At 58.4% G+C, this 25,583-nt stretch overlaps 1 protein-coding gene across 1 annotated transcript in view; it reads right to left on the bottom strand.

Moving 5' to 3' along the window:
* Positions 1 to 9,043: 9,043 nt before the first annotated feature.
* The window catches only part of HIVEP3 (HIVEP zinc finger 3), a 462,911-nt gene continuing 446,371 nt past the window's right edge, over positions 9,044 to 25,583 (bottom strand). Inside the window, exons 8-10 of the mRNA XM_046010454.1 lie at positions 20,434 to 20,520; positions 14,901 to 15,814; positions 9,044 to 13,905 (exon numbers count right to left, since the gene is read on the bottom strand). Coding sequence (XP_045866410.1) covers positions 13,093 to 13,905; positions 14,901 to 15,814; positions 20,434 to 20,520 — 1,814 coding nt within the window. The 3' untranslated portion in view covers positions 9,044 to 13,092. The remainder of the gene's footprint in view (positions 13,906 to 14,900; positions 15,815 to 20,433; positions 20,521 to 25,583) is intronic.

The raw sequence follows: 25,583 nt of genomic DNA, 5'->3' as shown, positions 1-25,583 counted from the left end.
TAGTTGAGACGGTTCATACCAAGGGCTTACGACCGTGCCCTGCGCATCCCCATTTGGCAGATGTGGAAACCGAGGCTCCAAGACAGGTAGTGCTTCTGGCCCTCCGCCGGAGTCTTGCCTACTCTCCCACCCCGCGGTGGCCCCCTGCCTGACCCTCCCGCGCCATCGCGGGGACCCGCGGGCGTCCCCGCCACCGCTCCCTCTCTTGCCTGTTTTGGGAAATCCTCGGCGGGGCGGGCGGGGTGGGGGGTGGCGGCCCGCGCACCGCTCGCTCCCCGCCCAGCGCTCCCAGCCTCCGCGCAGCGCTCGGCCCGCCCTCGCTCGCGACCAATTTTGGGCAAAGCGGCGGTGGCGGCGGCGCGCTACGTGCGGGCGGTGAGTCAGCGCGCAGGAATGCGCAGGACGCTTTGTTCCCCCTTTGGCGGCCGAACGTGCTGGGACCGGGGCGCGGCGGGGTGTGACATCACCGCGGTGCAGAGCCTCCACGTGTCACCTCCCCCTCGCAAGCCAACCGCGGCTCCCCCTGCGGGACTCTAGGACACCCCGGGGAGGCCGCCCCTTCCTCCCGCCTCTGGGACTCTGGCTCTGTGTGGTGCCTGCGTGGGGCACAGGGAAACAGCAACTGGGGGAACCTGGAGAGAAGGGTTGCCCAGAAGGAGGAAGGCCTGTGCCCTGGAAGGGCCAGAGGGTGGCACGGAGAACTCGAGAAGCCACAGCAAGACCCCAAGGCTGCCCCGAGGACACTGCCGGGAGCCTGTGGTCTCTTCTCCTCTTTGAGGCTGCCATGGGAAAGGAAGCTGGCCATGAGTCCTGCAGGCCCTGCCTGTTTGTTTCCCCGAATCACTCCCCCTCTCTGGGCCTGGGTCTGGGAAGCTGAGAAGTGGGGTGGCACTGTCTGCTTGCTCTGCTCCAGAGCCCTGTGCTGGGTAGTGTCTCTAGCCTAGGAGTGCTTTGGAAAGGAGTGCAGGGGCCTTGAGGAGTCTGGAAACTGCAGATGGCCACCGTGAGAGCTTTTGCATAGGCGGCTGTGCCTGGCTCTTTCGGAATGGGACGGCAGCTAAGGGTCAGAACAACCCTGAGTGGTGGGCATTGCTGCTGCTCAGGGACACTGGGACCCAGAGAGGCGGAGTCACCCGTCTCCACCACTCCTGGTGCTGGCAGAGCAGGTGGGAGACTGGGGCAGTGAGATTACGCCCCCCACGCCCCTGCTCTTTTTGAAAAGGGCTGGATGGGCAGGCTGGGGACCCCAGGCTGCTGAGCGCTGCTAACCTGACCAGCCCCAAGACTCCACTTCAGGCCCTCCTCAAGGAGCCGTGGCGACTGGAGCTACAATCCTTCCTACCCTGGATGGCTTTGGCATGTCACTGGCCTGCTGGGTCCTCCCTTGACTCTGTCACCTTCCCATTTTAGCTTTCCCAGGAACAAGGCGGCCCAGCCTGTGGGGGGAGCCTGCCAGGGGCATGCAGGGGTACCCATCCAGCTCGGGTTCTCTGGATGGGATTTTGGTTATTCACTCCCTCCTTCCCCCTTCCTTCTCCACAGGGTCCTAGATACCACGGCATAATGCCCCTTGTCCCATGGGGCTGGAACATGGGGGACCCAGTTGACTTGGGGACCTTTCACAGGGGTCTGTGGGCATCGGGTCTGGTCTCAGGGACTCTGCCATCAGGCATGTCCTCACTGGGGTCCTCACCAGCCCCTCCCCCTGCTCAGTCTATTCTGGAACTCATCGGCTCCTGTTCCTCTGAAGCCATATGTTCTTTATGGGGGAGAAAGGGGATGGCCTCCCCGACCCTGGGGCTGATGATACAGAGGACTTGTTCCCATCTCAGGGCCTGCTCTCTCTTGGTACACCAACATGGCCCCCATGCAGCCTCCCCTGGTCCCTCGTGCTGGGTGCTGGCAGAAGAGACTGATGCCCCCAGGTGGCTCTCAGACTGCCCCCACCCTGCTCCCCCCACCCCCATGTGGTCCCACCCATGGGTAGCACAGCTGTGACCTGCAGAGGGTAGATGTGGCAAGGTGCCACCTGGGGCCAGGGATCCTTGCCTCTGGGACCGTGCTTTTCATGCTGCCTGCCGTGCATCGGCCTCACCTGCAGACCCCTTCACCTGCTGTATGCAACGCGCCCAGTGGCAGAGGCCGCACACACGCACCCTGGGTGGAGGCTGGGCTCGGGAGTCCGCCAGCTCTGGGACCCGGGAAGGTCACAGACTTGGACTCCGCGTCTGTAAATGAGAGTAGGACCTGTTTTGTGAACATCTGGGGAGCTGGTAAATGCAAGCGCCTTAGCACACAGTGGCTGTTGGGTCAGCATGAGCCCTACCCAAGGAGTTCTAGAGACTTCCACATCATGTCCGTCCCTTGAGCTGAGTCAATGACTGCAGTCCTCCTCCTGTAGAACTCTGTGGTCCTAGGTTCTCTTGGTTCCCCCATGAGGAAGAACAGCTGGTGTGGCCCCTCACAGCTCAGACCAGCCACTGCAGCCCAGAGAGAGACCAGGCCCTGCCACACAGCAGGGCTGGGCAGTCAGAACCTGCTCGCTACCTCTGGGGGAGGATGATGGTCTGTGAGACCCTTTGGCCTTGAAGTCCCAGAGGCTCCGAGGACACTGGGTGATGGGAGAGACGGGAGGACGAAAGTATCTGCACACGCCCCCCCCTCCCAGCACAATTTCTGGCACCCGAGGGCCCCGCCTCAGCCTGGCATGCCTGCCTGGACGCCTGCCTGTGTGGTTTCCCCGGGGCCTCTCCCTCACGTCTGCTGGCAGAGTGTCCCCAGCTGTCTGCATTCCTCTGCTGTGAAGACGGTCACCTCAGGGCCGGGCCCGGCTGGGACACCCCTGAGTGTGAGAGCGTGCGTGCTGGTGAGGGTGTATGGGGACACACCTGCAGGCACCCGCCTCTCTGTGCCCATACATGGCTGTACATTTGTGTGCACGGCTGTGCCCTGGGTGCCCGTTTCTTCATGGACGTGTGTGTGTGCAGGTACTCATGGGGGGGGGCACAGACATCCGTGTGGACATTCACGAGCACGAGGGGTGCAGGGGGGCTGCTGCAGAGGCCACAGCACAGCAGGGACCTGAACGTGGTGCGGCCCAGGGCCAGGCTGTTCCCTTGGCGGGCGAGAGCCTCAGAGCCACCCTCCCAGGCCCCGGCCTCAGAGCCCCCATCTGCTGGGCTAGGTGATCGCAATAAACATGCACGAGCCATTGCTCCATGCCAAGCCCGGGTGTCAATGCATGTAGTAACTCATCTAAACCTCCCTGGCACTCTTGGAGGCTGGTGCCTTTATGGGCTCTTATTAGTGTATGTACACAATATATATTACATGTAACCTTTATATTATATCATAACATGTAATAAGAACTACCATTGTTATTCTCATTTTAGAGACGAGGAAACTGAGGCACAAATATATCCAGTAACCTGCCTGAAGTCCCACAGCTGACAAAGGGACAGCCGGGATTTGAGCCCATGCGATCTGGTGCCAGAGTCCGAGTGCCAGAGCGGAGCTCTACACATCCGGCTCGGGCCAGCATCTCCTCGTGCACGAGGTCCCAGCCTCATCCCCTTTCTGCTGGGAGGTCTCCAGCTCCATGGTACCTGCAGCAGGCCCAAGGCAGTGGAGGGCTAGGTGTGCCAGGCCCCCGTCTCCCAGATGGGGAAACTGAGTCCGGACGGATGGAGTGCCTGGGCCTGAGAAGGTGACCTCTAAGGCCAGGTGCAGCCCTGGCTTTGTCCGCACCTGACCTGCTGGAGGACTTGAGGCAAGCGCCCTGCTCCCTCTTGGGCCTTGGTTTCTGTCCCGCCCCCAGAGAGCAGGTAGGAAGGGCTGTCCCAGAGTTGCCAGGTGGGGAGTCCTGGGAGGAGGCGGGGCGGGCCTGGCAGCGGGCACAGAGTGGGCAGGCAGGTAAAGGTGAGACTGGTCCAGGGCTGAAGTCGAGGTGTGGAGCCGGTTTTCCCAGGCTGTGTCTGAGTAATCCTGGGTCTATATTTATCTCCTCCTTTCTTGGGTGAGCCAGCAGGGCCCGGTGGCAGCCTGGCCCACCACCCCCCATGCCGGCACGTTTCCCTCACCTCCAGGTGGCCCGGAGAATACCGCAATCTTGGCTCCAAGCTCAGCTCGGTCCACGTAGAACCCATAATGATACTCAAAGCCGGTGGCTTCCATGATGAATCTGATTGTCGGGGAAGCTCCCTGCAGGCTTCGGAACATGCGGGCAGCCATGGCCGTGGCCTGGGCAACGGCAGTCAGGGGTCTGGGAAAGCTCATCCCACACAGGAGCAAAGGTCCTCTCACCTCGGGCAGCAGAAAGGAAAACTTCCTGCATTTGCACTTAGGTCCCAGTGGCAGCCCCCGTCCCTCCAAGATCTGAAATTCCTAGAGGAGGAATTCTCCGTCCCCCCGGACTCAGTTTCCCCATCTGCATGCATGGTGGTCCAGAGTCAGACTGCTCTGGGTTTGAATCTTGGCACCCTGACCTTGAGCAAATCATCTGTGACTCAGTTTCCTTGCTTGTCAAATGGGGCCAAACCTTCCTATCTCCCAGGGATCTTGGGAGCATTAGTTTGAAGGCGCTGTGAGCTGACAGGTGGGAGGAGCTTGCTGGGAAGGGGCTGCCTGTCCCTGCTCGCTCCCACCCTCCCAGGCCCAGGCCCTCAGCAGTGAGCAGGAGCCCCACGAATCCCATCAGGGGACATATATGTCTATGACTCTCACAACATGCACACACTCACAGACACCACTCAGGATGGATTAGCTAAGTTAGGGATTGGACCCTGGGAAGACCCCAGAAAGAACCAGATACTAACTCTGCTGAGACCCTTCCCAGAGAGGGCAGGACAGGTGGCCAGTGAGGCCAAAGGGGTGATGGGAACAGAAGGGCATCTTGTACAGCTCAGCCTGGACCAGCCGGGGCTCTATCTGGCTGGGATCCCCATGGCTAGCTAGGCCCCTGCCCCAGTTCTGGCCTCTGCCCTCGTGGTGCCACCCTCCTGACCCTGGGGAGCCCTGGGCCTGGTGCACGTGCACCACGGCCCTGCCCACTCCCGGCCTGGATTAGGCAGAGTCCGAGGACGTGCTGGGCCGGCAGGCTCCCAGGCGGGGCGGGTGCCGGTGCTGGGGCTGCCCTGTGCTGGCTTGAGACTGGGCCGCAGCAAGGCCTTGTATGGCTCTGGCAGGGTAGCTCAGCCGGCAGCACCCATTGGCTGGGCTGGCACTCCCAGCCGGGGCCGCCGGGGCCTCAAACCACGGTAACCAGAGCTGCCGGGAGCTGGTGGATTAGCATGGCCGCCTGCCCACTAGCCTGCCTGCCACTGGGGCTGCTCTTTTCCTTTCCTAAAAAGGCAGAGCTGGGCAGGATAGTCAGGCAGGTGAACTTGGGCTTGGGGTGGGTAGAGGAGGGGTGGGCAAGTGTGCAGGGGAAGTGTGCTGAGGGTTCAGGAATCCTAGCCCTGGCCTTGGGCCAAGCCCTTCTTGGCTCTGGACCTCCATTTTCTCATCCATAACAGGGGGCACTTGGCAGCTCAGTCTCCCTAAAGTGGCTGAGGCTTTGATGGGACCAGGGAAAAGGTATGCTGGGGTCGCCCAAACCCAAACCAGATTCTGGGGCTGCTCAGTAGCAAAGAGGAGGATTCTCTTTCCATAGGAAGCCAACCACATCCCAAATATAAGGGCCTGGTTTGAAATCCCAGCATTGCCACTTAGCACGATGACCTTGGGAGGCAGCAGTATCTGTCTGAGCCCCAGTCTGCCTCCTCTATAAACAGCAGAGGGCTGCAAGCCCCCTGCCCTGTGATGGGTCCCTGCAGTCAGCCCCAGGCCACTCTTTCTCAGCTGCCCTGTCCTCCCCCGACCCTTTCTTCTTCCTACTTTCCTCCACTCACACCCATCTCAGGCTGGCCAGCCTGCAGCAGCCTGGTGCCAGGTGTCTCCAGGTCCCGAGCCCAGAGAGCGTCCAGGCCTTGGGGTGAGTGAGGGCAGGGTCACCCCAGCCCTGGATGAGGAGCCAGGCAAAGCCTGGCTCAGGCCTCCGTGGCCACGGACAGCAGCCTAAGCCCTGCCGAGGCTCTGGGTCGGGCCTTACTATGTCACTGGCCCTGCCATTGGCCAACGTGTGATTGGGAGCTTGACCGTTACTGTGAAAAATGGGGGCATGGGCCCCATCCTGCCTTACATAAAAAGGGAAAGTGCTCATGACCTCTAGGGAGCAGCCCTGGGAGGCCTATCAGCGGTGTAAATGACTGGGAGGCCTTGGGCCCGGAGGCAGGTGGTCGAGGGCAGGTGGTGAGTCCCGCAGAGTTCACGTGCAGTCTTCACACTCTGGAGTCCTGGAAGCTAAACCTTGGCACCTGCCGGTTGATCCTTGGGCCTGCGGCCTCCGTGACTACCAGATGGCATGGCAGGGAAAGCAGGCTGCTGCTGGGAGAAGCCCCAGTCCCGGCCTGCCTCGTCCCATTGCTTCCCAGGGCAGAGGAGGGGAGCTGCCCGAGACCCAGGGCTTCCCCCCGGGGCCAGAGTTCTGGTCGGAGAGAAGGAAGGAACGCGGGCTTCCATGAGGAGCTGCCGTGGCGTCAGGTCCGTCTTCATGCTGCCCCCGACTAGCTACACACGTGCGACTGGTGGCGGTCCTTTCTCTAAAGATGGGGGCCGTAGCTCTCACCTTCCTGGGTTGTCGTAAGGACTGCAAATCAGATTTGTAAAAGGCTAGGCACGGGGCGTGGCATCTAGGAAATCTCTTTTTTCTGAGGGGCTACTGGGGACTTTTCCCGCTGGCCTGGACTGAGACCCAGGGGTGGCGAGGAAGCCACTCCCTTGGTGTCTCATCACCCTTGCGCACCCCACGATTCTAATGCCAGAGGCCATCTTCCCTCTCTGGGCCCCTTCCAGACCTTTGTTTCCTTCATCACCTGGAAAAATCCAACACCTCTGAGGCTGATGTCATCAGGCCTGCCCTGCCCCCTGCCACCGTGGACCTCTGCCCCTCTCCCGGGCACTTCTGATTTCGGGAAGTCCTAGCATTGCGTGATTATCTAAAGGCTGCTTGGAGGGACTCTGGGTCTCTTCCCTGAGGCCTGGCTATGTGATTTGCGTTGGCCCCTGAAATGTGAGCCGAGGGAGGTTTATTTCCAGCTGGAAGCATTTATCTGTCAGGCCAAGGGAGCACATCGCTCTTTACATCTGCTTCTGAGGCTACGGGAGCACGGAGATGCAGCCTCCATCAGTCTGGGTCCCTAAGTGTCTGGGATCCGTGGGGCTGTCCTGCTGACCCACATTGAAAGTGTGGCCAAGGGGAAAAATAGGCTTCTGCTGAGTCAGCCCCGGAGTTTTGGGGGTGCTTGGCTCTGCGGGAGGCAGCCTTTCTCCTGACTGCTACTTACTCCTTCACTCAAAACCCCAGTACTCACCCCAGGCCCTGCAGTCACCAGAGGTGATCTCCATGCTGTGGCCACTCATTCCTCCGGCCTGTCCCTCAGTGGCGGCCTCCTCTCTCCCTGCACCCCAGCAGCCTCGCTGGAGGCCAGCCATCCTCCGCCACACCTGGCTTGCCTCTGAAATAACGAGCGAAGACAGCTCACGTCACTTCTGTTCTCATCCAAATGCCCCCTGCCAACAGCACAGCAAGTCTTTCTTTCCTGGGCTGCATGCCCCTTCCAACGGCTGCCCCGCTCTCCCCTGGTAAGGCGTCTGGATCTGTTGTCCCCGCTTCCCACCCTCTATTTGACACCCAGCAGTACCTGGGAAAGGCCCGCTCTGCACCAGGCACCATGCTAGGCCCGACTTTCCTGAAGTCAGCGGCGATCCCCTCATAGCTGAAACAGAACTTCTTAGGTTCTCAGGGCTGAACTTCCCAGCTGCTCCTTCTCACGGCTTCCCCTTCCTTCTCTGCCCCTTAGGTGTTTCCCAAGAAAGGGCTTTAGGACGACTCAGACCCAGTCTGGACTACAGCTTTTGTTCTCTCCCGCCACAGCAATTGCGGCCACTGTGATTGGGTCATTAATGACGTCATCGGGAGGAAATATACATGCAATGACGTGTTAGAATGTAAGCTCTTCGAGGGTGGGACTGTTTTGCTCAGTTTTGTATCCAGCCATCGGCCCCTCACTGGTACTCAATAAATCATTACAGAATTCAAAAGGTGGGGGTCTATGCCGGCCTTTTCTCCCTGGCATCCCCAGGCCCCCATGTCAGAGCAGCTCAGAGAAGATTTTTGGAGGCTTTCTCTGTCCAAGCTTGCATTCACCTCCCTGTATACACCATCTCACTGACTCCACACCACCACCCTCCACGTTACAGCTGGGCAAAGGAGGCCTGGAGAGGTTGTGTGATTTACACAAGATCACACAGGCAGTAAGGGCCTGGGTCACGGCCTGACTCCCTGGCTTACTCTGCAGGGAGTTGGATGATGACCTTCCAGAGAGGAGCCCGTGCTCCGGTCCCCAGAACCTGCGAGTGTGACCTTAATTTGGAAAAACGGTTTTTGCAGATATATTCAGTTAAGGATCTGGAGATCATTTTGGTTTAGGGTAGGCCCCAAATCCCATGACCAGTGTCTTTAGAAGAGAAGGTGAGGGGGAGGGAACCTACAGAGAAGACAGGAGGAAAGCAGGGCTACAAACCAGGGCCCACCAAGTCTCAGCGCAAGGCCACAGAAGCCAGGAGAGGTGTGGATTGGACCCTCCCTCAGAGCCTCCAGAAGGAGCCCACACTGCCAACAGCCAGACTTCAGACTTCTGGTCCCCAAAACTCTGAGGGAATAGATTCCTATTGTTTTTAGACGTGGCAACCTGAGGAAACACAGACCCCCAGATCACAATGGTGATATATCCAGTGCTCGCCAGGCCTGGAAGCCAGGGCCCCCACAAGGCCCAGGCTGTGTGTCTGGGGCCTGCTCACCTCCTCCTCTGGGCCTGATCACTGTCCTGTAAAGCAGCGCTCAAGACAGCAAGCGTCCCTCCAACTCTGACCTTCTTCAACCCTCACGAGAAACCAGGAGCCAGACGAGCAGGGCTATGTTGGGATTTTCAAATTTATTCCAACGTGCTGTGTGATTTTTTTTAAAAAATATCCTCAGGCTGAACACGCAGCCAGAGCTGTAATAAAGGCAATTATTATACTTGTAAAAACCTCTCATTCACAGTACAGATGTAATTTACAACAAAGGTCACACACATCAATACTGAGCATTTTTTTCCTTTTGTACATTGGACTCTGTGCTTTAGACCTGCATGGGGGTTTTTTTGTTGAGTTTTTTTTTTTTTTTTCTCTTTTGCACTGATAGATACCATACCAACATTGCAAGTTGCAGGTGTAGAAACTGGAGTTTAAATAAAATTACAGGCAAAACTACCCCATCCCCGTGTGGCTGCTGTACATATCTACAGGACAATTTTTGGAATGTATTGCCATTTAAGAACATAGAAACTCTCTACGGACAATTTCACATACAGAATACATACACCTTTTAGAAAAAAAAAGGCAAATATTTATCTTACAGAGCACATGTATCTTACATTTGCCTACATGTTTCTTTTTTCGGTTTCTTTTCCTCCTCCTCTTCTTCTTCTTCTTTTTAAACGCTAGGTTTAGTAAAGTGATCATAAGTGCCGAAGCGGTTTTCTGATGGAAAGCAGACGGGAGCCACACCACGGAAGCAGAGTTTGCGGGACTGGCCTTCGGGAACTTTCTCCCCCTGCTCAGGGCTGCAGATCTGTCTCTGAGGCAGGGCTTTTGCTCTAAGGAGGATTTTTTTTCCTGGAGAAAGGACTGGAGAGCAGTTCAGCTCAGATATATTGCTGGTTCCTATGCAGAATGGCAGGGTGGAGAATGGAACGGGGCACCAGGGATCTGGAAGCTAATTTTTTCAGACTTTTTCCCCCCAAGAGGGAGGCAGAGGGACTTCTGGGCCTGGAAGCTGGAGGTGATGGAGAAGGGAGAGTAGGCAGTTTGCTGCTGTCAGCGTCCTGCAGGGGCTCTGCGGCTGGGCCAGAGTGTAAGCCATGGGCAGGGAGGCCGGGGGTGCGCCTGGGCGCGGAGCCTAGGAGAAGAACGGGGTTAGTACCCAGAATGGCCCTGAGCTTGCTGAGGGTGGGGGGGCATCCTGGAGGGTAGGCCTGGGGGCTGAGTGTCTTGGAATTCCTAACAGAGGGCGAGGGCTGGCTCGGAGACCTTGGCAGCTTGATTTCAGCCACACGGCCAAGAGTCAAGGACCAGAGTGAGCCTGACGCGAGGCGTGGCCAGCCGACACGTTTCCACAGAGCACCAACAGGTGTCTGTGGCAGCCAATCAGCACTACTCTTGGTGCTGCCCCCACTTAACAGGAACAGGAGCATGACACTCAAACTGCAGATGTGGGAGGGGTTGGGAGTGGGACAGGGTACCCTCGGGGAGGGCATGGAGTGAGCGTCCTTTTCCGAACTATGGAGATGTGTGTGTGTGTGTGTGTGTGTGTGTGCTGGGACCTCTGTGCTTGGAGGAGCCGGGGCAGAGGATGGCAGGAGGGGTTAGCCCTTGCCCAGCGACATCTGTCCCAGGCTGGTGGCACTGATTCTGTCCCTCTGGAGATCGGTGTGGGGCAACAGCCCTTCAGCCAGATTCTGTTTGTGCATTGTGTCCCTGTCATTGAGAAATGGATCTCTGGTGACTCCCGGTCCCTGTCCCCTCTGCTTATGCCTGTGGGCCCGAGTGGCTGCGAGGACTCTCCCCACTTGGCCACATTGACCATGACTGGGTCTCCCAGGGAGGAAATCTCAGTCGGCAGGCTGTCCCAGAACAGAGGAATGACACCCAGGAGAGCAGGGGTGTGTGCCTGGGGGGAGAAGCCTGGCCACCCCCAAGGTCAGGGGCTCGGCTCAGCTAGCAAAAACCCCTGTCTGCTACTTTGTAGGTCTGGGCTGGAAGATCTTGCCCAGGAAGGTTTCAAACCTGGGCTGAAGTGATGCCCTTTATCCAGCTCCCGGGCCCCGAGGCTAGAAGTGTCCACTGGTAGGGCTGAGAGGTGAGGCTGAGGGAAGGTGAGGGAAGCCTGGGCTGTAACCAGGGCCGGGCACCTTCCCATTTCCTGTGAGGCCAAAACACGGCCAGTAGAGTCAAGGCCAGGCTTTCTGGTCTTCTCCCAGGGTGGCAGGAGCCCCGGACTCTGGGGCAGGCAGCTGAACACTGCCAGCTAACCTCACCCCCCGCACCCCAGAGCCCAGCAGACCCCCAGGGAGGCCCTTCCCCATTGTCCGGTTTGTGTTTTAACGGAACTTGGGGCTGGCCTGTCTACTCAGCGGTGGCCAGGCAGGGAAAGGCCCTGAACTGGCAGAGAAGGGAATTACAGCTTCAACCCGTATCCTGTCTGTACAACTTCAGCCACTCGGGAGGCCCCAGGCACAGGGTTCGCACGGCCTGGCTGAGGCCTGGGGACTGGCCAGGGACTTGGCTGCTCTGTAAGGCGGCTTCAGCACCTAGCCCAGGTGGGCCAGGGCCATCATCCGTGTGGTTTCTCCCCCTCTGTAGAAATGAAAGGAAAGAAATTCTGGAAGGTTGGGAGAGAAACCGCCTCTCCCAGGGCAGGGTAAACATGAGTTCTCTATTTCAACTTGGGATTTTCATTTCTGGTCACATTATTTCTCTTACAAAGCAGGTTTTTGCCCCCAAGAAATACAAGGCAGTTTCTTGAGGGAGGAGACAAGGCTGGGGGAGGAGACGCTGCCTAGTACTGATTGCTTTGGAGAAGAATTCAGTTGATTTAGGACAATTCTTCTAGGTCAAGAGAATCTGAGGCGGCTGGGAGAAGTACCAAATACCATCCTGTGTGTGTGTGTGTGTGTGTGTGTGTGTGTGTGTGTAATTTTTCAAAGAGATTTAAGCCAACAAACAGGCCTGGGCAGTTCCCAGCAGTCATGGTTTTGGGTGCTTCCTGGGGGGTAGTGGAGGCTTGACAGTGTGTGCGGTGGGGATGAGGGGAGGAACCCAGTCCTGCTTTTGAAAAGAGGTCCAGAAACGGGTCCCTATACACTTCCAGTTCTGAGCACTAGAAAAGCTCAGCCATGGAAGAAATAGGGCCCTTTGAGCCCTAGGGACCAAACATGCAATGAAACCCAAGCCCTGGCCTCGGTAATGCAAGGCGTTACTTGGATCTTGACGCCTAGGGTCTGCGCCCTGTCACTTTGGGCTTGTGGGTAGTTTCTAGAACAAGGGAGGCAGTCTGTAGCTGGGGGCCCGAAGCAAGGCCCCATTTGGGTCCTCAGGAACCAGAACATGAACAGTCGGGGCTCCTTTCGCAGCGTAGGGGCTAGGGGTGGGGATAGAGGGAAGGGTTTGAGGGTAGGGGGTTGGGGGAATTTGTCAGGATGCCAGGATGGGTCCACAATTCAGGCCACCTGGGTATCAGGGAGCCTTGGCGGAACCAGCAAGCTCCTACCTTCTGTCTGCTCCTCTCATCTGTGTTGAAATCCTAAGAAAGGTAACATTTTCTTTTCCTCGGGAAAAAGAAAACTGGAGTTTTCTGAGAGGCTGAGTGGGGTCCCCCTGCCTGTGTCCCTCTGCCTTGGGCCACTGGCCCTTCTGCTGGCAGTGAGGGTGGCCACTAGCTGGGGTAGAATGAAGTGGGAATAAATAGGAACCATGAACATCTGTACATAGAAGTGCTTGCTTTTACATTTAATTATATATTTTTTAAAGGTTTTTTGTTCTTTTTTTCCTTTCTCCTTCAGTGCATCCCCCTCTCCCTCAGCACGTGGCCACCCCTTGACAGCCCTGGGGGGTGGCTGCAGACCACAGTGGCCCAGGCTGAGGCCACACCTACACCCTTGCTCAAAAAAAGCACAGAATATTCACAGCCTCAAACTCCTCGTGGGTTGTTTTTGTTTTTTTGATGTGTGCGTGTGTTTTGTTTGTTTCTTTTCAAGCAACAAAAGGTACAGAAAAAGGCACAGGAAACTGCATACGTGGGAAGATAGAACAGTTGGGTGCTGAGCAGAAGCTGTTTGGACAGACGGACAGATGGGAGAAGGAGCCCGTGAGAGCAAGATGATTCGAGGAAGTTGGCTGGAAATGTCTGTTGCTGAACACCGGAAGCCAGATGCTGAAGCAGTCGGTGAGAGGCTAAGTGCTCGGGGGGCCCCTGTCCTTGGGCTGGTGTGGAAGTGCCTCAGGCCCCCCACTTCCTGAGGGCTCGGGGGAGCCCTGACTGGTCCTGGGTTCCCCAGAGAGGTTCCTCCTCCGGGCTGGGAAGCGAGTGGAGGCCTCTGCCAGGCAGCCCACGGAGCTGCTGCGGTCCAGGGGCGAGGCGGCGGAGGCCACGGGGTTGGCCAACGTGCGTGGTGACTCCAAGCGGGGGCTCCAGGACTCTGGCCTGTGGCCTTGGGGTAGCCGGGGCGAGGCCTCGGGCGGGGTGTGGGGGCTGTGGGTGGGCACGGACTCTGCGGGCACCTCAGCCACTCGGGGCTCCCAGTCAGGAGGTCTGCCCAGGCCCCCACTCGTCCTCTCCCTCTCCTTGGGGTAGTCCCTGCCCTCCAGCTCCGACGAGAGTGTGAATTTGGATACCTTAGCCACAGGGGACACGGAGGCTGACGAGCTCTCGGTGGGACTCCAGCGGCCTCGCTCCTGGGCCTCCCGGGCCCCTGTCAGGTCACTGCCACCTCCTGAGAAGCCACTGACCCAGGCGGCGGTGGGCCCCGGCAGCAGGGTGGGATGGGCCGCCGGCCGGGCCTGCACCATCTGGATCCCGCCGATGGGAATCAGGGGGCACGGGGCACGGGTCAAGTGCTGGGAGTGCAGAGGGAGATGGCTGAAGATGTTCTCCTCTGTCCGGGCTGGGGTGTGGCCATGGAAGTCATGGGGGGCTGAGAAGGGTCGGGAAGACGGAGGATGAGCAGGGCCTGGTGAGCAGGAGGGACTCCGGGATGCGGTCTTCTGCTGGGGTCAGAAAAGAAGACAGGGTAAGGCAAGGGCTAGCTGCTGGCACATGGAGACCCCCGCCGCCTAAAGATGAGGGGTGTGGGGGGGGCTCACCCGAGATGACAGAGGAGTCTTGGCTGAACTAGGGCAGGAGCTGAGCTCCGACCCTCGGCCCATGGTGCCGCCCTGTCCCCAGTCCTGCGGTGACCGTGAGCACATGAGTCCTCCCCACGGCCTTCATGCCTCGGGCCAGCACACCTGACCCTCTGGCTCGATCCTGCTGCCTCTCCTATTCCTGGCATGGTCATGACCCAACTCTACCCTTGGAAATGGGCTCCCACTCCAGGTTCTTTACACTCTCCCACCACCAGGAATGATAACGTGACACCAAAAGGGGAGATTCCCAGCCCGTGCTCCTCCAGGAGCCTAAGCCTCTGAGCAATGGTGTCGATGCTGCTGGTAGGGGACGGTGGCTTTGGGTTATGACAACAGGGCAGCAGAAGAGGCACTGGGAGGTAAAGGTGAGCTGACAGGGATGGAGTTGGCGGTGACGGGAGGGTGCGGGGCTGCCGACGTGGGAATGCGGATGGAGCTGACCCGCCGGTGGCCAGCGCTTGTTAGCCTAGTAGTGGTGGAGATGGCGCTGATGGCGGGGACAGGGAGGGTGCTGATGGACAGTGATGGTTTGGCAAGGATGGCGTTGGTTGTGGTGGGACTGGGGGGCTGGGGGGGGGGGGAATGGCACAAACCTTTCTGCCTGCATTCAAGACCAGCCCCGTTGTCCACGCCGTGCTGCTTCCAAGGCTACACTGGCTAGCTCTGGGGGCCCCCGTGGGGTGCCTGTTATAGGAGGCACCCCACAAATTTCTGCTCTGTTAGCAATCACCCAGCTGGCCGGGCTGTGTAGCTGCGGGTCTGATGCCTCAAGGAGGAATGCACTGTGCCCCCCTGCCGCCCCATTCCCCCTACCCATCAGGGATGAGCAGTCCAGCTACTCGGGGGCAGGAACTCACCCACGTGGAGGCGTAGGTCTCGGAGCTTCTACCAAGAAGCTTGTGAGGTAGAGGCACGGGTGGGTAGAGAGCCCGCGGGGCCAGCCCTGAGCCTGGGCTGCGTTCGCCTCCTGAGGGGCTGCCCGGCCCAGCCAAGGCCCACTTCCCTGGCAGCGCTGACCGTGGCGGTGACTCGGCCTGGCCCGGGGACCGTCTCCTGGTGGGTGAGTGTCGGGGGGGGCCGGGGTCCGGGGCCCCCTTGCGTTCAGGGGGCGGATGCGCTCGAGAGGGCAGTTCCCTTCCCAGGGGGCGGGGGGTGAGAGGAGATTGCTCGAGTCTTGGAGACCCACAAGGGAGAGGGCCCGTCTGGGGGCCAGGCGGGCTTGGGGTGGAGGCCTGTGGCTCTCGGGCCGGTGAGTGTCGCTGGGGAGACGATTCGCTTTTGGTTAGTGAGTGTTTGTGGGTCAGTGATGGGCGGCTGCCTGCGTCTTTGCTTGGGGACCACGGCCTTCTTGGGGACACAGCCTTGGAGCTCAGGGCTGAGCCTGTGTCCTTCTCCACTGGGCCTGGAGGGGCCGGTCCCAGCCGGGGGAGGCACGGGGCGCTGAGGCAGGACGTGGAGATACTGCCAGCTGCCAAGAGCTCTGCTTCCAACCCCGAGCTGCCCCGCATGGCCTGGCTGCCCGAGGTGGCATCGGGGGGCTGAGGGCCTGGATCGGGGGAGGAGTCTGCCGGCAGCGGGGCCAGCGGGCCAGGCGGGGGTGCCTCCGAGGCCGGTCCCGATGGCTCGTCCTGGCTCTCCTCTTCATCCTCATCCTCGTCTTCGTCCAGGTCTGAGTCCGAGTCCGAGTCCTCCAGGTCTGAAAACTGGTGCTCCGCCACGGCCTCTGAGCCCTCTCGCCCTTCTGAGTCCTGGAACGGGTCATCACTGGTTCCTGAGGGGTGGACACAGGAGGCCCCGGGGTCACAGCCGGCCCCACGTGCCGCTGCCCTCTATGCCCCTGTCCTTGTTTGCAAACCGGGCCTGATAGCTGTGGCCATGGTCCAAGCTTGTGGAGAGAATGGGGGCCACGACACCTCTGGGAACACTATGTAAAGAATCCCAGCGAACAACAGTTACCTTGTAACTACCCTGGGCCAGGTTCCTTCTAAGACCTTCACGTGTGTTAATTCATCTAATTCTCAAATGCTCCGAGAGGTCCCACTGTTCTTATCTTCATGTTACAGATGAGGGAACCAAGGTAAGTAAGATTAAGTAGCTTGCTCAAATAAGGTAAGTCCCAGGGCTGGGACTGAACCGTAGCAAATGAGACAAGCCTTTCTGCTGGTTTGTCTCTTCACTAGGATTTCAGGACAGGATCCCCTCTGAGCCCGTGCAGTCGCCTTGCTGTACTGTCATCTCCCCTTTTGTCAAACGAATGGGACCCTCTCACCTCCTTCCCAGGCTTGGCCCGGAGGAATAACCACACGGGGCACAGAGAAGTGGCTCAAATAATTATGGCCACTCAATACGTTCATGAAGAAATCTAGTATTCTGGGACCCAGCAGCCAGGCTGGCCGGTCCAGCAGCACCGGCCATGGTCAGTCTAAACACACACCTGCCACCCCGGCCAGGCTGCTGCTGGTTGGCCCAATAGCATTGGGCAGGTGGCAGGTCCTGGCTTCTGGGAGGGGGAGGGGTGGCTAAGCTGGCCTCAGACTGCACAGCAGGGTCCCCTCCCAGCCGCTTTTGTCCAGGGGACGTGCTGCCCTTGCAGAACTCCGGCTGCTCCCAGTGAGGAGGGAACGGACTTCTGGAATACTTTCAGGTCTGGCTGCTGGTGGGGCAGCCCCAACCAGCCCGGTCACTTCTAACATGACACCAGTCAAGTGTGGGCACCCCTGAGATGGGCACCAGTCAGGACTCTGGGGAGAGCTCTGCTGACATCTGGCCCACCTGTCAGGCTCCTGAGGGGTCATACCGGCCCCTCTCCGGGCTCATTGTTAGCACCCATTCCACTACCAACCAAGAGAGCTGGACACACAAGCTGACTTGACCGTTGCCGGGCTTCCAAACTCCAGCATGCCCCAGCGGCCCTGGGCCTGGAAAGACTGGTGTTCCTGCTTCTGAACAGCTCAGTATGCAGCGGTAAGAGGCCCGAAGTGGATGCTGGTGGGTCAAAAACCATGGGGTGGAACTGGGGTTGGCAGATGAAGGGCGGGTCAAGGGACCAAGGGCAGGGTCTCCTGGCCACCAGGAGCAAAGGGGAAGGCAGGAGGGATGTGGTGGTGGTGGTGGGGTATGCAAAACACAGAGTTGCAGTGCCCCAGGCCCTGCCTCAGACCTGATTTCAGACCCAGCAGTTCACCTCACCTCACCCCTCATTTACATATGGGGAAATCCAGGCCCAGAGGGGACAAGGGCTTCCTCCCCAAGATCAGCCAGGGAGCACTGGCTGAGTCAGGACTAAGGTTTACAACCCTTGCATTATTACTCTGCCAGTATAAAATAATATTTATGCACCGAGAAGCAGGAAATGGTCTGGGTTTGGATCCCAGCTTTACCCTTCCTAGCTGTGTGGTGTGCAATAGACTTTCTCCGTGTTCAGTTTCCTCATCTGTAAAATGGGGGTAGGAGCTGTAAAAGTCACCTGATGAAGCTGGTAGGAGGATCGTGAGGGTCTGACACATAGTAAGTACCCAATACAACTTAGCAAATACCTCAAGTACCCCAAAATGCCAAGCAGATGGTCAGCCTTGCAAACATCTCACGGTTGATGGTCAGAAGGGTAGTTCTACTTGTGAGGGAGAGTCAAGACCAGTGTCCCCTGATATCCAGCAGGGATATCTTTATGAATGAGGAAGTGGAGGCCCAGAGTGGCCTGCTCTAGGCACCTAGGGCAGGAATGATGGAAGCCAAGGGTCCCCTGTCTAGAACGGGGTTCTCCAGACCCCCTGCATCTGGGCTCCTGAAGGACTGTGTAAGATGCCCTTGCCTGGGGGGCCCATCCCAAGTGCCCCTCAGGGAGCTGCCAGTCCACTGCTGGCATCACCAGCAAGCCTCCATCCACAAAGCCCAGCCCGCTTCAGGCCAGGGACGGAGGAGGAGACGCAGAATGAAGCCTGCGAGGGTGCCAAGGGAGTCCGGCCACACGGTGGCGCTGGTGTCCAACCTCCTCTCTGTCAGGGGCTGGGCTTTGTTGGGGGGAACCTGGCCACAGGGAAGCAGTGTTCCCAAGCGCGCCTTGGCATCTAGCTGACAGACTCCTCCCAGAACCTTCCTCATCATCACGGGAAGGGGAGACTCCGTCCTTCCAGTTTCTTAAGCCATAAAGCTCAGGCTCATTCTTGGCTCCTTTTCTCTCATGCCACCACCATTCCTCCTCGTGGTAGCAAAACCCGGCTCCACCTGCGGCATGTTTCCAGAACCCTACCACTTCTCCCCACCTCTACCCAGTCCAAGCCAATGTGTGCTCGGCCTGACAGCTGCCTCCAGCCGCACCCGTCTTGACCGTCCTCTGCACACAGAGTTACTGAGAGGTGGGGGACATTACTCCACCGCACCGCACACCGCCCTTGACCTTCATGGCCCTGTTCTCTGAGTTCATCCCCCGTGCCCGCCTTGGGTCCTCAGGAGCTCTGTACCTTCTGTTCCCTTTGGGGGAGAGCCCTTCCCCAGACCCCCACCCCGGTCCTGCTGACTTCCTGACCGCTCCCCTCACGTTCTCTGCTCACTCCTGCCAGAGCGAACCATCCCCACATCTCCCAGCCCCCACGTACATCTTTGCTTCCTACTCATCGACCCTGTCCTATTCCGCATTTGTTCGCTGCCCTGCTCCCTTCGAGAATGTAAGCTTTCAGAATAAAACATATAGTTTTTGGGCGCCTGGGTGGCTCAGTGAGTTAAAGCCTCTGCCTTCAGCTCAGGTCATGATCTCAGGGTCCTGGGATCGAGCCCTGCATCGGGCGCTCTGCTCAGCAGAGAGCCTGTTTCCCCCTCTCTCTCTGCCTGCCTGTCTGCCTACTTGTGATCTCTGTCAAATAAACAAATATTAAAAAAAAACATATAGTTTTATTCACTGTGGGATCGTCAGCAGCTTGAATAGGGCCTGGGATAGAGCGGGTGTTCAGTAATTACTTCTAGAATAAATGCACTGATTTTATCCTCAAACGTGGTGGGTATGGTTATCCTTTTTTGCCTCGTTGGGAAACTGAGATTGGGAGAAGGGCAGGGACCAGCCCTGGGTCCCTCAGTGGACCCTCGGTGCCTGCCTGTGGCAACCTCTTGACTCTCCCTGGGCGGGCTCTGCGCTCAGGCTCTGGCTCCCCCAGGTCCAGCCCAGCAGGCACTGGGGTGGTGTACAGCCAGCATTTTTGTGTGACCTTGAGCAGCCGCCTCTACCTATCTGAGCTTTAATTTCCTCAACTGAAAACGGGGTCACACAAGTTCCTACCACTCACTATGAGGACTCAGTGAGACAACCGGTGTAAACGGCTTAATTTACATTCTAGATAAGCATGGTGGCCCCCCATTCTCATTTTGGTGGGAACAGCCCCAAGTTCACGGTGTTTAGTGCAGTAAAGGTGATGTAGTACGCCTAAAAGGAAACGTGCTTTACCTCTTCTGAAAGACTGTAAATACATCTTGAAATCGGAAAAACAAAGACACGTGTGCATGTGCACACGCACGCACACACACACACATACACACACACCCTCTTTGTCACACTCTAAATCCTGATACTGATTTTAGGGAATCTGATCAAAGGGTTGCTGTGTACAGGGGAATGCCCCTGGCCTCCCTGACTCCCTTTGCTGGGGTGGCAAGGGGGAGACACTGCTGTCCACCTGCCAAAGTCCTTCTGGCCTCCTCCCTGGACTCCATGGCTGGCCAGGGCCTTGGACCCCCACACCCTCCTCTGTTGGATTTTTTTCAGAAGTAGGTTCTAATGTGCCTCTTGCTGACAGAGGACTTTGGCCAGGGTGCGGGTCTGGGGCTGTGGGATTTGATGGGGAGGTGACAAGGGGCTGTCAGGTCTGGCTTTGGCTCTCTCGATAGCTTCCCAAGTTCTAAAAGGCCCAGGTGTCAGGCTCAGGCCCCGAGTGTGGAGGTGGGGGGCAGATGGGGAGCGTAGGTACCCCCACGCCTTGCATCACCATGAGGATTTATGAGATAATCCCCAGCGCGGGTTTACAACCCGCAGGACACATAGTAGGTGCTCAGTCAATGTTAACTACAATCACTCATGTGCTAGAGTATGTACCACACGTTGGCTGAGCACCTGCAAGGGTCAGGCACGCTGCCTCCTTGCTAGACCACAATGCACAGTGTGACAGCGTGTGGACTCGAAGTGTATGGAGAGAAGAGGGCGGTCCCTCTGAATTTGACCTTTATCTCCTGGTAGGTGGGAACCCTGGCTGGCGGGGAGGGCCCAAAAGGAGAGGAGACAGCAGGGAGAGGACAGAAGGAAGGGGAGGGCGAGGGGGACAGGGGGAGGAGCAGGCAGAGGAAGGTGGGGAGACGGTGAGGAGGGCGGGGGGGGGGGGGGGGAGGAGGGAGTTGGCAGTCCGGTACCTTCTTCGGCTTCCAGCTCCTCAAGCACCCCTGTCTCTTGGCACTTTTTGCTGTGGGCCTTCGACTTCATGTGCTTAGTCAGATTCCCTGGAAAGAAATGAGAATGGACTCAGGCTCTTGGCCGCAGGGCAGGGGGACAGCGAAGGCCGGGGGCTCGCTGATGCAGTGCCCGGTGGGCAGGTTGTGGCTTCGAAGACCCATCAGGGCCCCGCCGGCTGCAGGGGCTGGGCAGGGGAGCCGGGACAGCCCTGCGCCCGGGTGCTCAGGCTGGGATGTGTCCCACAACTATAGTTCAGGACCGTGTTCAGGAGCTGGGGGAGGGAGTGGAGGGGGTTGGGAGACGGCGGAGGGTGTAATGAGGAAGTGAGATGCTGGTTAACAAACAAACAGAAATTAAAAATACAACTCATGTGGAATAGGTTTTTCCTGCTTTGGGTTTAACTCTGGGCCTAGGAGCCAGTGACCCTCATGGAGCAGGATTTCTGGCCTTCTCAGATGCTGGCATGCCCGGAGGGGCCCTGTTCACTGATGTGCTGGGTGGGTACTGAGGATGCCCTTCTGACTGAGGCCATGAGTGGGGCAGCCCACAGGGTATGGGAGAAGAACGAGGACAAAGTTACTGTTAGAAATGGAGAAAGAGCAGAAGGTATAGGGAAGTCTGCTGGACAGGGACCTTGAGCCACAAAGCCTTCCTCAGAGAAGTCATGGTCTGGGCCTCTCTTTCTCCCAGGTCGCTGTGCCGTGCAGACAAAGGCAGGGAGGGCTGGGCAAAGCTTCTGCCCACTCCATCCCTGCCTCTGCCCTAAGCGGTCCATCCAGCCCCACAGCTGTGGGCAGGGGCAGCAGTTCTGTGGGATCGGGGAAAAGGTAGTGATACCTCTGTTCTCCCCCAGGCATGCACAGCACGTCACAGACCATAAACCTCTGTGGGCAGGAGCACCAGGGAAGGAGAGGCAGAGCACCCCAGTCTGCCCCAGAAGGATGCAGGCCAGAAGCCTCAGGATGCTCCTCTGAGCTCAGCAGCCACCTCTAAATGGTGATGGTCTCACTGTAGCCGGCAGATTGCTACATTCGCCCATGATCGTTCATATAACAATTGTCAGTGCCCCGAGTCAGGAGCTCTGAATCGCTGAGCTTATTAATTGGCAAGTTTGAATAGATGGTTGGAAGAGAACAGAATGGACATTTGAACAGATGCAGAGAGACTGGTGAGTGGACGGATGGATGGACAGATAGACGGGTTAGTGGGTAAGAGGAAAAATGGGGTGAACGAAGAAGAGGAAGAATGTGGACAGACGGACAGGACACTGGATGATGAGATGAGCAGATGGAGAGACAGATGGGGAGTAGATGGTTAGATAAAAAAAATAAATGGAAGGATAGTTGGAAAATGGGCTAATAAGCAGGTGGGAGGCTGGAGAACTGGAGAGGAGAGAGAGGCAGGGGTGAGTGGGAGAGTGGCTGGTTGACTTGCAAGGGTGAGGGGCTATGTGCAGGAGGGGCAGACAGGAGGAAAATAGACTGGGCAGGTGGATGGAAGGATGGATTGGTGGGATGACAGATGTGAGAAAGGGAGGAACAGACAGAATGAGAGAATAAATGGAAAGCTATATGGTTAGGAAGACAAACTGGGAGATGGCAGAAATGGATAGACAGGAGGACAGATGGATGGATGGGTGGGTAAGCGAAATAGAAGAGAGTCCATGGGTGAGCCAAAGGGTGATTCTTAATTATTCTGAGAATTTTAAGGAATCTGTAGGGTTTTGCTGAGAAGGCAATGGGAACCTTAACCCGGGATTCCCTAGGGTACGCAGGTCAAGGACAGTGGGGATGGAAGGGGACTTCTTTCCTCTTTCTTCCCTTACTCCTAGTCTGTTACTGTACCCTTCCCCACTCAGAGTCTCCTCCTATAACCAGACAGAAACCTGGATCTTTTACTCCTGGCCAAAGGGAAAGCAGAGTCATAACTTCAAGATGCATATTGGGGCCAGAGGGTCCCCAGAGGTCCCTATCTAACACTGGGGGCCTCTGCCTGCCCTGTCATGAGCAAGTAAGCCCTGAGTAGGATGTCGAGGGCTAGTGAAGGCAGCTGGGGTCTTCCAGGGGCCCGAGATATCCGTGGTCTCCTGAGGTTCTGGGACTGGCCCACTATCCCCAGACCACAGAGGACTGTGCACACTGCCATCCTGGCTAGGACACTATTCATCATGCATGTTCCATCGGGAAGGTTTAGGTCTCTTTTCAACCAAGGTGGGTCCCAAGCACACAACGGGTGCACAGTCACCACACGGGGGCAATGCCCTCCTCACCACAGAAGCGAAGGGGTTGGAAGGAACCTCCCAGACCTTGTAACCCAAGCGCCACCGGCGACGGGTAGGGGAGGCTGGCTTCTTGTTTCTGCTCTAACTTGGGGCCATGACGCTGTTGGACATGATTACCGACTGTCTCAGCTGCTGGGACGCTACGGGAGGGCTCCCACGGACCAGCACCGTGACCCCCCAGCAGGTGGGTTAGTACAGCTAACCCCGACTAGAAGCAGGTTCCGAGGCTCCAGGGGTCTCGCTCGCCGCACACTGGCAGCATCGACCCAGGCTGGCCCAGGAGCTTGCCAGCCTCGGGTTTGAGTTCGGGCCCCATCGCTTGCTAGCTGCGTGCGCTCGGGCAGGCTTTCTAACCTTCTGAGCTCCCCATTGCAGCAACTCTGAAGTCACACCTACCTCTCGGGGGTGCTGGGAGGAGCTGATGCTCACCTCGTGGGACCCCCTTCCCTCCCGAGCCAGGAACCCACCCCCGCCCGCGTGACCACCCCTCCAGACTGGGTGCCAGGGATTCTGCCACGTGCCATGCTGGTCATGGGGGACAGGAGGCGAATGGCTTCACCCTCGGGTCTGGGCTCGGTGCCGGTGCCGGTGCCGGTGGCCCCTGGAGGCTGCAGGGAGGAGTCAGGGAGCCTGAGGGGACTCTGCCGGGATAGGCCGTGTGGTGTGGGTGACAGGAGTCGAGGCTGGCTGAGCAGCCCTGAGTGTCACCTGGTGCCCTCCTTGACCTCCCCTCCCTGGGGCTCTTCTGTGAATGCAGGGAGGTGTACCCCATGGCGGCAGGCATCTTTTCTCGTCTCAGACACCCCTTCTCTGTCGAGGGCAGAGCCTCAGCTTGCCAGGCCAAGTCCACAGCTTCTCACAGTCGTCCCAGCCCCCACCCAGAGACCCCCAGTCCTGGAATGAAGGAGGAAAGGCAAGCGGATGGAAAATGATGCATGTCTGGAAGAGAGATGGGACCCCCGCCGAGGGCACCTGCCAACGGCTTTGCCTCATTCAGCTTTGACCCCTCGCCCTCCTTCGGCCCCCGGGGGCCTGACAGACTGACAGCTGCCCAGTCATCACTGTCCCCTGCGGCGACCGGCGCAAGGGCCTGTATGTGGCACAGCCACCCCGCTGGCGTCTGGGAACCATCTGAGAAGAGGAAAGGGGACCCCCACACCTCCACAGGGACATCGTGGCAGCCTTTCCCACACAACCCCCTGAGACGCCTCTGCTCCCGCCCAGGAGTCCAAGCTGCCGCCGCAATGTCTGACACGGAGACAGAGACACAGACAGGCAGACAGAGACAGACAGGAAGGGCGCCCCGGGCCTGGGCGCAGCCAGGTGGTGGTGGGGGGCGTCCCGAGGACCACTGGCCCCAGCCGGAGCCCAAGGGTGAGAGGGGAGGGAGGGTACGGCAGCCTGAAGGAAGCCAAGAGCTTTAGAGGAGGTGCCGGAGGTTCCTGAGTGATGGCTGAAGGCCCACCCCTCCGGGAAGACACGAGGCCCTGGAAGAACAGGAGCCTCAGTGTCCTGCTGCTTCCCTCAGTCCCCTCGCGCAGAGACAGCTAAGAGCAAGCTGTCCTCTGCTGCAGCTGCGCGCCACCCACCCCCGACCGGCCCCTCTCTGCAGTCACAGTTAGAGATGCCGCCATTTCAGATCCACTTCCTGCTTTGGCTCTGAAGGTGTGGTCTTCCAGAAGCCTCTATGAGCATTTGAAGAGAGCTCAGAATGCTCCCTGATCACTGGCTGGGAACCGACCCTCCTGGGCCTGGCCTGCAGGCAGTGTGGGCAAGCCTGCAAACCTAGGACTCCATGGCCCGGGGCGTGCCGAGTGTCTGCTGCGCCTCTGCTCAGGTTATGCCCTCCGGGGCTCCATGCCAGTCCAGAGGGACCCAGGAAGGGACTGCGGACAGGCTTGGCATGGCCTCCAGTGAAAAGAGCTCTGGAAAAGAGTTGTTCGTGCCAGGGACCAGGGCTTTTCTCTCCAAAAAGGCAGGGGGAGCTGGAAGGGACCGTCTTTGGAGACAGTGCTCTGGGTGGGAACCTAGATGGGTTTTTCTAGTCTCACGTGGCAGGGGGGAAGGCTCCCCAAGATGGTCCTCTGGGTGCTGGGCCCAGGTGAGCTCTGGGTAACCCTGCGCTGGGATGTACTTTTAGGACTGGGGTCCTCACCCTGAGAGCAGAATGGGCTGGTCCCTGAACAGCCTGGAAACAGGCGCAGCCACGACGACCCGGCCTGGAGGCCACCCAATAGGCCGCCCGAGTTTGCCATTCCTTCCAGAGAAGGAGGATCTGCTCACTGAGAGGAAGATGATGGGTGACCCCCCTGAGGTGGGGGTCCTGGGTTCGCATTACAGCTCTAGTGTTAACAGACACTTAGTTTGCGGGGACCGGCTTTCTTCACCTTCAAGGGTGTTTTGGACAAGTGGCTTTTTATTCTGTTACTAAATTATCAGTCAACTATTTCTATCTCTCTTCCTCCATAAAGTTCCACTGGCTGCCTAAGGCCGGAGGGAGTGGGGCTGTAGGGGACACAGCAGGGACAGAGCCTACATCCAGGGCCAAGGCACGCTGGGTTGTGCTACCTTGGACATAGCAGGACTCTGGGGCTAGACGCATCCATGATGTGGGGGGCCAAGTACCAGGTCTACCTGTCCTCTCTGGGGATCCTTTGGAACATTGTTTATGAGATGCCAAGGGAGAAGATTGGAGAAAGAAAGTAGGAGGGAGGGCACCTCCATGCCACCCAAAATGTAGGTGGGAAAGTTTGAGGCCCCCTGAGAAGGACGGCCAGAGGACAGAGGAGGGCAGGGGTCTGTGAATGGGGTTAGGCGAGCAGAGATGGA

The sequence above is a fragment of the Meles meles genome, chromosome 1 (genome assembly GCF_922984935.1).
Source record: "Meles meles chromosome 1, mMelMel3.1 paternal haplotype, whole genome shotgun sequence".
Taxonomy (NCBI): domain Eukaryota; kingdom Metazoa; phylum Chordata; class Mammalia; order Carnivora; family Mustelidae; genus Meles; species Meles meles.
This window is presented reverse-complemented; position numbering and strand designations above follow the sequence as displayed.